Source organism: Kogia breviceps, chromosome 11, assembly GCF_026419965.1.
Source record: "Kogia breviceps isolate mKogBre1 chromosome 11, mKogBre1 haplotype 1, whole genome shotgun sequence".
NCBI classification, from domain to species: Eukaryota; Metazoa; Chordata; class Mammalia; order Artiodactyla; family Physeteridae; genus Kogia; species Kogia breviceps.
Window position 1 is genome coordinate 4,602,870 of NC_081320.1, and position 13,402 is coordinate 4,616,271.

Genomic DNA, 13,402 nt, shown 5'->3' on the forward strand with positions numbered 1-13,402 from the left:
ATATAATGTACTTTTATTTTCTGTCTCCTAGCAGTAGAGTGATCCACATGGGCAGTTTTTTGTTTTGTTTGTTTGTTTTCCTGTCTCACCAGTGCCTAGAACAGTGCCAGGTACACCATAAGCACGTAGGCCGACTGGATCATCTGGTCCCAATTCCTCCCTGGATCCACACCCCGTAACATATCAAGTTACTTGGCAATGGCCTTCCACCATGGCCCAGGTGCCCTGCTCTGTCCAGCTTCCTGCCACCGAGTCCAATAACGTCACCTGCTTTGGTCAGCGGGCTATTGGCAGACACAATGATGAGAGCAGAGGCTATGAATGGGCTTGTTCGCTGAAGCTCACGTCTTGGGCTGCCGCTTCGCCGTGAGAAGAATGTGTACGGAGAGTGACTCCTTAGCCCCAGGACAAAGGTGGATGTCGCATGGAGCAGAGCTGGGTCACTCCGCCTACACCAGGAAAGGCCAGCCGGGGTCAGCTGATGGCCGGGCAACCCTCTGAAGCAGGAGCAAGACCGGCCCAGATCAGCTGACTCTCAGCCTCCTGCCTCAAGTACTTGAATCACAAGTAACCGTTCCTTTGAGCAGCTGGGTATTGGGCTGGTTTGTTACGTAACTGTTACGCCAATATTCAAGTGAATCAGCGTGCACTATTTGTTGAGGAAAAAAAGATTAATGTATCTGAGTGATCCCCATAAGCCCAAAGAGGTTTACGGGTACACCTGTGCTATGAAAGGAAGCAATGCTAACCCACATTCCTGGTGCTAGCCCTTTGTTCCAAATACTGGAGGGCTAAGAATTATTACAGATTCATCCTGAAAAGGGCTTTGCTATTGACTGGCCACTGCGCAAAACACCGGAGACAAGGAAGGTCCCGGGGACGTAAAACAGGCTAACACTGAGAGTTACGAGGCAGACAGCTAGGGTTCTCTGCCCAAGATAAATGGCCTTTTGTTTCATACTTTTACGATGGAGATTGTAGTTTGCTTTATTTTATTACTGTGTGCCCCCATCTGGCTAACTGGGTCCTCTGTCCATACAAACAAAATATTTTTCCTTTAGTTATGAAGTCAGGCTAGATCCAAGGGGCCTTTCTACATTAGTAAACAATGTGGTCAGGCTTGTAAAGGTTGTGCTATCACTTACAGTCTCTGCAACTCATTACTTACCCATGTCTCACACACACACACACACACATACACACACCCGTTTGCTGTATGACTGTCTTGTTGCCTTTATTGTATTGCAAAACTTTAAAGGCCCAAGTCTACGGCTTGCACTCTTCACGTACTCCAGTATCATGTCAGAACACCTGAGCAAACAGTAAAGCACTCAAAAATGCACTTATGTTCAATTACATCAATTGGTAGGTTGGTCAACTTCAGCAGTGGGGAAAATCTGTTAGCAAGTTAGAAAAGAAAAAACAAGAGGGTGACAAGGATCCACCAAGTGCAGTTTGGAGCCCGTCCATCTCTCTTCAGGGACCAGCTGAAATGCACGCCTTCAAAAGGCTTTCCCAGCCAGTGATGTGCCGTGACTGTTAACAAATTACTTCCTGAGAACAGAGGCCCTGATTTGTAACATTTATCAGTCACCACCACGGCTGATTCAAGTCACCAATGTAGAGGGCACTGAACTTAGATCAGGGAGGAGATACACACAGTCAGCGCCCACCAGCCCACGTGAGCTCCTCCCGCACCCCACTGGCCCTAACCCTGCTGCCAGGATCAATCCTTACTTCTTGATCCCATAAGTCTGTTTTTCAGAATATATTAAAGTGGGCACCTAATTCTGCCTGGCCTGTCTACCTCTTGTATTTCATCTATGAGATCCTTGAAGAGAGGCACTGAATCTTAATTATCATACATACATACACATATGTAAACAGAGAGAGAGACACATCTATGTAACTGCACATAATCTTCCAGAGAAGTGTAGCTTTAAAAATATTTGTTATTTTGGCAAGTCTATGTATCTCCTCAGGTGCTCTGGAGTTCTGCATTTGACAAAGCCCCTCAACATGTACGGGAGAACAAATAATAATGGAGCCCCCAGTTTTGAACCAAACAGGCTGCATTCCTCAGCCACCCATATAATTAGTCTGGGTCATACAAGGCCAGGCCATGCGATTCAACTGGAAGAATTGTGTGGGAGTTCTGATAACTTTGGTTAGGAGGAAGCTAGTACATATTCTTTGTCTCTTCATTGACTTTATTCCTGGAATGTGTACATGATGGCTAATGCAGCAGCAGCCATTTTGGTCTAAGAGGCAACCTTGAAAATGGAGGTTCTTGGTGGAATCAACTAGATGGAAGGGTTCTGGAACCCTGAGGAATCTGTGGAGTGTAGCTCATCTATTAAAGGTACATTGCCTACCTGATATTTACATAAGAGAGAAATAAGCTTCTATCTTGTTAAAGCTACTATTGTTCCAGGTCTCTATAACGGCTGAACTTTACCTTAAAGGACATACTATGGCACAACAGGAAAGATTTGAAACTCTGAAAAATAACACAAGTCAATATGCCCTGCTTCCTATGGAGCCTTCCTTGCTTCCTGTACTGTCCCAGGCATTTACAAATTGGTTGAACCATGTTTTTATATTTTCCACCACCTCAAGGCCATACCATTTTTCATTTTAATATACAGACCATGCCTTGCACTGAGTAAGTGTTCAATAAATATTTGTTGAATTGACTTTCCTGTTCAAAAAAAAAATGTCCTGCTTCCAGACTGATTCAGAGCCCCGTCATAAAATAATGGCAAAAGGCCTTCTTACTTGTCTCTCCAAAAGTTGTGACCCCAGTGTCCACAAACATCTTCAATCCCGGTCTTCACGTGATCAAAAAACTAGAACAGAAAAAGCAGGCTGATTAATTTTACCTCAAATCAGTCATTTCCATTTCTATTTATAAAAATTAGGCATTTCTATTTACAGAAATTCTAATTCTTATTTCTACTTATAGTTGCAAACATTTTATCTGTAGAAATTCTAATTATAGAAATTTCTCTTAATATCAAGCTCAAACTTCAAAGACCCTGACAGTTTTTGCTTTTGTTTATTTGAATAAACAATAAAACAACAATTCATCTTCGAACAAATTGATGCGATGTTTGTCATATCAATCTTAGGCAATTCATAGATTATTTTTCTCATCATGTATATGTATGGCTGAGTCTCTGCTGTGCACCTGAAACTATCACAACATTGTTAATCGGATATACTACAATATAAAATTAAAAGTTTAAAAACAATAAAACAGCCTGTTCATAATTTTGGAAAATATGAAATATGATAATAATTTTCCAGTAGAAACATTTCAGGTTGAAGGAAGTAATCCTCCTGTATTGCTGAAGCAGTGTAGCCTCTGTGGGGCTGTGTTCATTCTACCCCCAATTCACGCCCTTCTCCGCCCACCCTCTACCCTACCCCCCTCCCCTCTGCCAGTTACCTCTTCAGGAAATGAGCTCCATGGTGTCAAGCAGTCAGACTTAATCCAATAATTTTCCCTTTGACCATTTAAATTGTTACACTATGGATACATTAACACCTACCCGACAATGGATTTCCTCACTGACTGCTTGCTGTTTCTTATTGGACCTCTTAACATCAAGGAACTCCACCAGCGGTCGGATAGTTATTCCCTGCACAGAAAAACACGGGGGTGGGGGGGGGGACTTCTTGTCAAATTCAAGAATAACTTTTATTCTCCTAAACTTTGATAACTGACAAAAGATACCCTGCCCCCAAGACGTAACACAGCACACGTAACATTTTGTGTTACGTGTCTCTAACAGCTGGCATATTTTCAGAGGGCCATGTCCCCAAACCTGCTACTAGAAGCAAAACAGTGGACAGACTGCAAGGAATTGAAAACGTAATTCTATGTAATTCTAAGAAATAGAAAAAGCAAATAATTCTAAAAAATACTAAACTATTATCCAGTTCAGAGGAATCACCTACTTGTATTATTCATAGAAAACATCTCAATGATTCATTCATTAATCTATTAAACAATTTTATTTAATTTATTTATTTATTTATTTATTTTTTGGTACGTGGGCCTCTCACTCTCACTGTTGCGGCCCCTCCCGTTGCGGAGCACAGGCTCCGGACGCGCAGGCTCAGCGGCCACGGCTCACGGGCCCAGCCGCTCCGCGGCACGTGGGATCTTCCCGGACCGGGGCACGAACCCGCGTCCCCTGCATCGGCAGGCGGACTCTTAACCACTGCGCCACCAGGGAAGCCCTAAACAATTTTAATTGAGCTTTTATGGCGTACATGTCGGGCGGCTCGGGCATTTGGGACACAGGGATGGATAGTTAAGGACCTCAGCTCAAGGACTTCATAGTCTTATGAGGAGAAGGATATGCACAAAACCAGTTACAAAGTAGGCACAGGAGGAATGAGAGAGATACACGGGGAACGGGTCAAGGAAGGCTCTGCAGAAAGGGAACCCTGGATCAGAGTCTTACAACACGTTGGAAGCAGAACGTAGCAGAGACCTAATCGGAGCACAGATCCAGCCGTGAGAAAGGACCCAGTGTGGGTTTGGGCATGTTCACAGGGCACTTGGGAAATGGAGAGAAACATAAGCTATTTAGTAAACGAGGAAGAGAAAAAAATCCTTAATATAATAAAAACTATCTGCCAGAAATCTCTAGTGAACATCTGACTTAATAATGAAACACTGAAAGCATTTCCGTTAGAAGTAGGAACAACACAAGCATATACTCCCAACCTGCTGTTCCACAATGCTTGTCCTGGTCAAGGAAATAGGAGGAGACAGAGGGGAAAGCATAGATACTGAAAATAGTGACAAGGTTTTTGTTGCTCAAGGATGACCTAGTTTTTGTCCTAAAAAATCGACAACAATCTTTCTTCATTTAAAAATAACAAGAAAGTTTAGTAAAGCGACTAAACATAAAAAGAACATAAACAAATCCATCCCATATACTAATTTTTTAAATAAACAGAATAAACACCTACAAAATAGCAATGAAACATACATGTATGAGGAGAGACAGAATGGGAGAGAATATATTTAATACTAGTATATATTACTATATTATCTATCATACTATATGGATACTAAATATATATATATATACACACACATACTTTTATACTCTCTACAGAAGTATATAATACAGTATATAATCCTATCATGAAATGCACAAAAAGCCTTTACAAAGAGAACTGTAAAATGTAATTAAAGGATATTAAAAAGATTTGAGTTTGAAAAAGACACACACAGTTCCCAGGTGGGATTAGTTAACAAATATTATGACGGCAATTTTATCTCAATGTACGTGCAATACAATTTCGATAACATATTCCAAAGGATTTTTAAGGAACGTGAATATTTAGAAGTTGAGAAAATGTTCCCAATTAATGTGGAAGAGTAAATGGCACCAGAAAAATTTAGAGAAAGGAGAATGATGGGGAACTAACAGCTCCCCAAACAAACTATCGCTATTATGTTTAAAATGATGTGATACAGGCACTAAAATAGGCCCAGGGAGGAGGGGTGACAACGCAGGGTCCAGGAAGGTCCCCGAGTTTCTTGCCTGGCTGGCCGACGGCTGCCACCACTGAGCATGAAGAATTCACGACCGGACTTACGGGGAGGGGTGCGGAGGTCGAGAGAAGCTTCCGGACACGACTGATTCCCCGCTCACCTCTCTGCACGTCTTGAAGTCTTTAAGAATGTTTCTGACAATATAAGCTGTGACACACACACACACATTTTGTAAAGGAGGTCATTAGTTCTGTTCCATCAGTCCAGCTTGGGGCATTTTTCAGCTTCACTTTCACTTTCTAGAACATGACCGATTTTGAGCCAGTCTGTCATGACGCACCTTGTGTCCTACTTGTAGTTCAGTCTGACACTTTGAAATAACACAGGAGGTAATAACCGTTTTCCAATCAACACATATTCTGTAATTTTTAACCTATGTAAATGAAAATAGGTGTCCACGTGTGGTTTACAGTGATGGGTGATTTCACGGAGTTTCAGATTCCATGAAGCCTCTAGGTTAATAATAGCTCCAGGAAAAAAAAAAAAAAAATCAACAAAGTGAGCGCTCTTTATAAAATGACACAATGTGTTCTGAGGATACTAAGTGTTGTTTCACATGCTCTTCTCTACCAGGTATTCATTCAGTTAATAGTAAGTGAGTGCCTTATATTTGTAAATATAGGACATAAAGGTAAAGATGGGACACGGGGCCTGCCCCGGTCACTAAGCTGATTTCTGCCACTAGACGGATAACCTAGAATATATAAAACAAAACTGATCTACTACAGGAAACAAGTGCGGCCCAGCGCCCAGGTCAAGTCGAGTTTCTAAAACTACAACATAATTAAGTTTATAATTAATAAAAGTATGGATGAGATGCAATGGCACGTCTCATTTAAAAATACATATTTATACAGATGAACCTATTTGCTGGGCAGGAACAGAGACACGGACATAGAGAACGGACATGTATACACGGTCGGAGGGGGGAAGGAGGGGCGGGGTGAATTGGGAGATTAGGATTGACATAAATACACTACCCTGTGTGAAACAGCCAGCTAGTGGGAACCTGCTGTACAGCGCAGGGAGCTCAGCTCGGTGCTCTGTGGTGACCTAGATGGGTGCGATGCGGGGATGGGCGGGAGGTCCAAGAGGGAGGGGATATATGTATACACATAGCTGACTCACTTCATCGTACAGCAGAAAAACTAACACAACATTGTAAAGCCACTATACCCTGATTAAAACAAATTAATTAAGTTAAACCCCCAAAAGAAGTATTTGTTTAAACAGTTCCTTTTTAATAGTCCCCCTTCTCTCTTAGAATTATTTGCAGTTGTCATGCTGTGCTCAAATGGAATTATTTGATAGGTTCTGCCTTACTTTCTCTCCCTCCCTTTGTTCGTTCCTTCCTCAATCCATCTATTTTGGAGGGAGAGTACATAGCATCCGAATGTCCTATTAAGTTCCCCAAGCTGGATGTTATATTCTAAGAGCCTGGGTCACTGGTTGGGGGACGCAGGAGAAAAAAAAAAAAAAGAAAGGAATACCTTTGAAAATGCACCTTATTTTACCACATTGCAAAATTCCTCATTTTGGTCACCTGGGGAGCAGCCTGACAAGGCTTAGAAAAACAGCGTGTTACCATCCATGTGGGTTAAAAAATAAAGAACCCCCTTAGTTTTCCATCAAACCAATGAAAAACATATTTGCAAAGCACAAGTTAAATTTTCACCCATTCATTTGGCTTTAGCGCAATAAACACAACACCCCAGAGTCAGGCCTGGCAGAGGGGAACTGTTGTTACACAGCAGCCCAGGAAGAATGACGGCCAGGTAAGCTTTACTTTCTCCCTCCGCCACCTCTGCTTTACTGCCTACCTTCCCACTTCTGCTTCCAGTAGAGTGAGAAAGAAAAAGGCACTGCTGCCTGATTAAAAGAAGGAGCATCTTTGGGTCTGTTCTTTTGGAAGAAAATGATTTCTTTCATTTTTGTTTTTTTGCAATTAAATTTTGCAAAAAACAAAGGGGGAGTGAGGGCAGGTGGTAGAGAACGGCTTTATATTTCTGTGCTGATTTTACAGGCAATTTCCAGAAAGACTTGAAGAAACTGTTTTCATTCATTAAAAATATATGACTGTCATTGCTATGCTATCCTATATAAGGCTTTTTCACATTCCAAACTTGACCACAGAGATCATAAATCCGGTTGTACACACAGTGTTTATTTTAGAATGGGGTAAATGGGATGAAAACCATAAAAGTATTCAAGGAGGAGATTGCTACCTTGCAAGTAGGGTGAAATGCAGACACATCAGTTTCGGACAATGACTTAACAGCAGATACAACGCTAATCTATGGTGAAGGCAAACAGAGACTCCGCCCTTGGAATTCCAGTCAACCGTGTTCCTTGATGGACATCTCCTTAACTACTCAACGAATTTGCAGAATTGTGAGGATCTGCCCTATAATTATAGGGACTAACTGAATAACAATTATTGGGCTCTGAAATACATTGAAAGGAATTCAGTTTTTCTTTCTCCTATTATCCTTTCACTTAATGTTATCATGCAAACAGAGCAAATCATCAGGTTAAAACCTTGCATCAGGTATTGTATTTACATACATATTTCCTCTCTACTGCCTGGGAGGGAGGTACCACGATTCACATCTTACAGCAAAGCAAACCGATGCTCACAGATCCTATTAACAGCTGGGCCAGAACACTAACCCAGGACAGCCTCTACTCCAACGTCTGTGCTTTCCACTGCTGGATTCTACCCTGCCTCAATCTTGAATGTCATTTTAAAACGAGAGATAGCTTATATTTTCTATATCATTACCAACTTATTTCTATGAAAATGAACATACACGTCCAAGGAATCAGAATCGTTTACTCATTCACTATTCTCCAAGCAAGACTGTTTTCCGGGAAGATGTTAATGGCTCTTCATCAAGAGGCTACTTTCTCTGGGCTTCCCTGGTGGCGCAGTGGTTGAGAATTTGCCTGCCGATGCGGAGGACACGGGTTTGTGCCCCGGTCCGGGAAGATCCCACATGCCGCGGAGCGGCTGGGCCCGTGAGCCATGGCCGCTGAGCCTGCGCGTCCGGAGCCTGTGCTCCGCAACGGGAGAGGCCGCAGCAGTGAGAGGCCCGCGTACCGCAAAAAAAAAAAAAAAAAAAAAAAAAAGAGGCTACTTTCTCTAATTATCAACGGGATTCAAGGAACGTTAAAATTCTCATTATAAATCTTAGTATCAAATAATAAGCCACGCGTCCCAGGAAATTCTGCTTTAGAAGATGGTGCTAACTCGAGAGGATCAGGATGGAAGTATTAAAATATTTCCTACAAGAAATACTAAAATAAGAGGGAAAAAGGCATTTTAATGTTTAATGATAGGTCCATCCACATAAAAGTTGTCATTTGGAGAAGAATGCATCGCTATTAATCAGAAGGCAAAATTGTATGCGTGGATGACAGTTATTTCCACTATGTTAGGAACCCACTAAGTCTCTCCTCCCAGGCTCCTTTCCCTGCGTGCCCTAATAATGGATGTATTCTGGAAAAAAAAGAACCTTTCTGAAGGCACCGTGTGTGTGTGTGTTTGTGTGTTTGTGTACGTGTGTGTTCATCGTCTCCTAAGGACCAGTGGGGGATAGAAAATGGGAGGGACAGAGGTCAGGTCAAGGACCCAAGTGATCGCCCCTAGTCTCCAGTCTTTGCACACAGAGAGGGGTGGGGCAGCCAACAGCGAGGGGAAGGGAGCAGGGGGCGTGGGACCACACGGTTCCTCTCCCCGTGGGCGTCACAGTGCGCGTCGCAGGGTCATACTTAAACCTAATCAGAGCAGTGACGGTCCACGGGGCACGCTTGCAGATGCCGAACACTGACCCCCAAAACATCTCCATCACTGAAGGGTTTACTTGATTCGTTTACAACACCAAACAGAGCCACCCCAACTATTTTGTTTGTCGCCACTACTCTTTTTAATTTGTCACATTAAAAGCTTTCTTAATCCATGTTCACTACTGAGGTACACGGTGTTCACCCAAAGTGGGTGTGTAAACTAACACACTATTGTAAAACAGCTTTACTCCAATAAAGATTTTTTTTAAAAAAGTGGGTGTGTAGTCCTTTAATATGGAAGATCAAAACTTCCCTTAGACCTTATGCCTGAGTAATGATTCCAAAAAGCCAAAATACGAAGCGTGTAAAAATGATATCTCATATTAACCACCTGTACGCACACATTCAATGAACAACAATACACATTTATTGTAATATTTTTCTTTTTCCTATGTGATGTTTGTTCTGAATGCAGAAGTGCAATGCTACGTCTGTCGAATCTGATCACTAAACAACCTGAGCTCGCGTTTTGAGTGTCCTCTCTGGAGTTACATCGTTTTATTCAGTCTTTTTTTAATCTCACTTTACAAGGCATAGACCCATGGGGTTGGGGGTGCGGGGCTGGTGTTACACTATGGATATTTGTGTAGACATAACGGCCGCTAGATTCATCTCCAAACGGCCTGGTTCTTAGGTGCTCTAGACTGACATGGTTCTGTTTTTGTATTTGATACTCAGATGTGACACCTTGACTCCTGAGAGCCTGGAGAAGAGTGCAGAGCATTGACTCGGGCCGGGCAGGGCTTTCTGTGGGGCGTTAGGACAGGGCAGCTGGCTTGGGAAGAGGCGGAGAGTGACTCCCAGGCCTGACTTGTCCCCCTCAAGCACTCTGCCCGAGGCTGCTCCTGAGACATTAAAGCGCTCAAGGCAAAACAGATTCCCTTTCTTTTTCAAATTCTTTCCCATTTGGGTTTTTACATAATATTGAGCAGAGTTTGAAAAACAATTTGTGTCATCAACGCGGGGCGTTTGTTATACTATCCTCTTTACACTTAATGTATGTTTGAAAGTTTTCCTTAATAAAGTTTCTAACATGTCAAAAAAAATAAAAAAAGAAGAACGGGCAAATGAGCAAGCCCGTTCATTCGTGGTTGCCGGGGGTCGGGCGAAGAAGGGAAGGGAGGAGAGTGACTGCCTGGGGGGTATGGGGTTTCCGTTTGGGGTTATGAAAAAGTTCTGGAGTTAGAGGGTCATGATGGTTGCATGGACATTAAATACATGTACATGTATTTAATACATGTACATGTATTTAATGTCGATGAACTGTGCCCTTTAAAACTGTTACAATGGTTTTATGTTATGTGTATTTCACCACAATAAAAACAAAAAAACTGGGTTGAAAAAAATGAAGAATATCTGTATATGTAGAACCGAATGACCTTGCTGCACACCTGAAACTCTCACAACATTGTTAATCAACTCTGCTCCAATATAAAATGAAAAGTTTAAAAACACGCATTCCCTTCACAACGCCGCCTCAGACGTGTGGGACTAGCTAACTGGATGCTTGTTCCAAGGTTCCTGCAAAACACGCCGTGAAAAGGTGAAGGCAGGGAGTCTGCTTCTCCTCTGCACCCCTGGGGCACCGTCTCCCCGCGCCGAGAAACTCAAACCAACCTGGGATGTTTGACCCAAACTAGCATGTGTCCCTCTAACTGGAACTATATCCCTAACCGTAACCGGGTAACACTGTCTTCTCGCGCGAGCGGGAGGGCGGGGCGGGGCGGGGAGTCGGGGGTCAGCAGAGCGCCCCGCAGCCCCGAGCTGGCCTCTGGAGTCCGGGTCCCGGGCTCACCCCCAGCCTCCGTCATTCACCAGCCTCTGCCCCTTCTCGCCGTCTCGCCTGATCACTGCTCTGGGTCCCACACTGTCCTTCCCACGGGGACCCTTTCCTCTTAGCAGCCTCTTCTCACAGCCGCCGGGGGCTCCCGGTACCAAGTAAAACACATCGCGCTTCTGCCCCAAACTTGGATGCTTCCGTTTCACCTGGACCGAAGCCAACGTCCTGACACTGGCCCCGCGGTCCCCGCGGCCCCCGCGGCCCCCGCCGGTCCCACAAGACCCAGGACTCCGGACCCTCCCTCACCTCCTCTCTCCTAAACCACACTGCCCTCCAGCGGCCACGCGGGCGACAGACACACCGCCTCCAGACCTTTGCTTTGGTCCCATTTGCCTGGAATGTTCTTCCACTCAGCTAATGCTTTTCCCCCCTGCAAACCTTTACTCAAGCACGTTTTTCACCGTTGCCTTCCACGACTCTTCCCTCCAGAACTGTAACACTACCCCACCCTCACCAGGCCTGCGCCCTACAGCTTCCTACTGTCCAGCGCCTCTCACCCCCTTAACAGACTCTTAATTCCCTCGCTTACTCTGTTTACTTTCACCGGAATGGAAGCTTTGCAGGGTCGGGGACATTTCTGGGTTTTGTCCACTCTTGGATCCTAAGCACCCGAAGCACCGTCTGGCAGGCACACAGAGGAGCCCCAGACGTAATTTCTAAATGACTATCCGCAGAACAGAATCTCCTCGGGGCTGGATAATTGACTTGAAGGGGTTGATTGACTTGCAAAGTCGGGATCTTGACCCAGACCCACGCCCTCCTACCACAGCCCTCCACCTCCCCATATTAAACGTGTAGCCACCCCTCCCATCGTTTCAAGGGACGCACAGCTCAGCAGCGAACCCACGTCAAAGAGCTGCTGGGAGGTCGTCGCAGAACCAGCATTTAGTGAGCACACTTACTAGGTCAGAGAGGAAGACAAATGCCAAAGACCAGCAAGTGCGGCTCGTACGTGTCCAGGAGGGAGCTCGGCTCGCACAGCTGAGTTCCCTTAAATAGTAATGCTCCTGTGTCAGCCAAGTGGCCAAACTGGACTCGCTCAGGCCCCTGCACAGTCCAGTGACGGGAGGAAACACCATTTTCCCTCATGTCCTAACTACCTAAGCCTCAAGGCACCTCGGCATCTTGGAAAAGGAGTTCACGATGAGCATCTGCGTGACCTTCTTTCCTCCCGATAAAGGGAGAGACTCTGCTGGGAGACTGAGCTCTACTCACCAGGATGAAGACAGTGAAAAATATGACCACTATTGCCGCCGTGATGAACAGGTTTTTCCGGGGGAACACGGCGGCAGGAAGGAGGAACACCAGCGCGAAGCAGATGGCCCCGCGGAGCCCACCGTAGGCAATGATGAACTGGTCCTTGAAGGTCAGGGGGATCGTCCGGAACCAGTTAATGATCTGAGTCAGGACAAAGACACCTGAGAAGAAAAACAAAACCAAAGGAGACAGACTGTGTGAGGCCAGGACACGGGAACGTGAAGACGCATTTTCTGGGCTTCTGTTTCAGGGCAAGGTATTTCAGAACAGGTCCCTTTTCCTACCATCCTGCCCGCATTCCACCTCCTGGCTCGCATCACTGGGCTCTTGGAATCAGAGACGCCAGGAGAGGTTAATTCCACTGAAAGCAAACGCATGAAAATGCTCCGGGGAGGAAAGAGTAGGTCAGGATGAGGGGAGAGCGGGAGGAAGAGGAGAAGGGAGAGGCCGTGGAGAGTGAGGGGGTGGAGGAAGGAGATCAGAAAGACAGGGACCCAAGACGAAGGAAAGCAGCAGCAGCCACAAAGGGGAGGGGCCGGGGCAAGGGCCCATCTCTCCACGCGCGACCCCCAGCGCTCACGCAGGAGACACGTGCTCGTTACCCAGCGCCCTCCAGATCAGGCAGAAGGCCAGGGTGAAGCAGACGAAGGCCCAGTTCCACTCGTGGTTCTTCCCGACGGTGGACACGCCCATGAAGATGAAGATCAGGGTCTCGCTGACGCTGCTTAGCATCTTCATGAAATACTTGATGGTCGTGTAGGATTTCTGAGACACGTTTTCTTCCACGTACTTATTCATGGTCATGGCACAGGCTATGATTCTACAGGGAGAGAGGCAGCCTCGATTTTAGCAGGACAAGGGTCCCAATCGGAACGTGA

The 13,402-nt window shown here is 45.0% G+C and overlaps 1 protein-coding gene across 2 annotated transcripts in view; it reads right to left on the minus strand.

The window, feature by feature from the left end:
* The window catches only part of SLC9A2 (solute carrier family 9 member A2), an 83,835-nt gene that overhangs the window by 13,174 nt on the left and 57,259 nt on the right, over positions 1-13,402 (minus strand). Inside the window, exons 4-8 of one of the 2 annotated variants that reach the window (XM_067007036.1) lie at positions 13,127-13,344; positions 12,483-12,685; positions 5,862-5,954; positions 3,555-3,644; positions 2,779-2,849 (exon numbers count right to left, since the gene is read on the minus strand). In XM_067007036.1, the coding sequence (XP_066863137.1) occupies positions 2,779-2,849; positions 3,555-3,644; positions 5,862-5,954; positions 12,483-12,685; positions 13,127-13,344 (675 nt within the window). The remainder of the gene's footprint in view (positions 1-2,778; positions 2,850-3,554; positions 3,645-5,861; positions 5,955-12,482; positions 12,686-13,126; positions 13,345-13,402) is intronic. The other variant, XM_059078901.2, reaches the window with a different exon arrangement.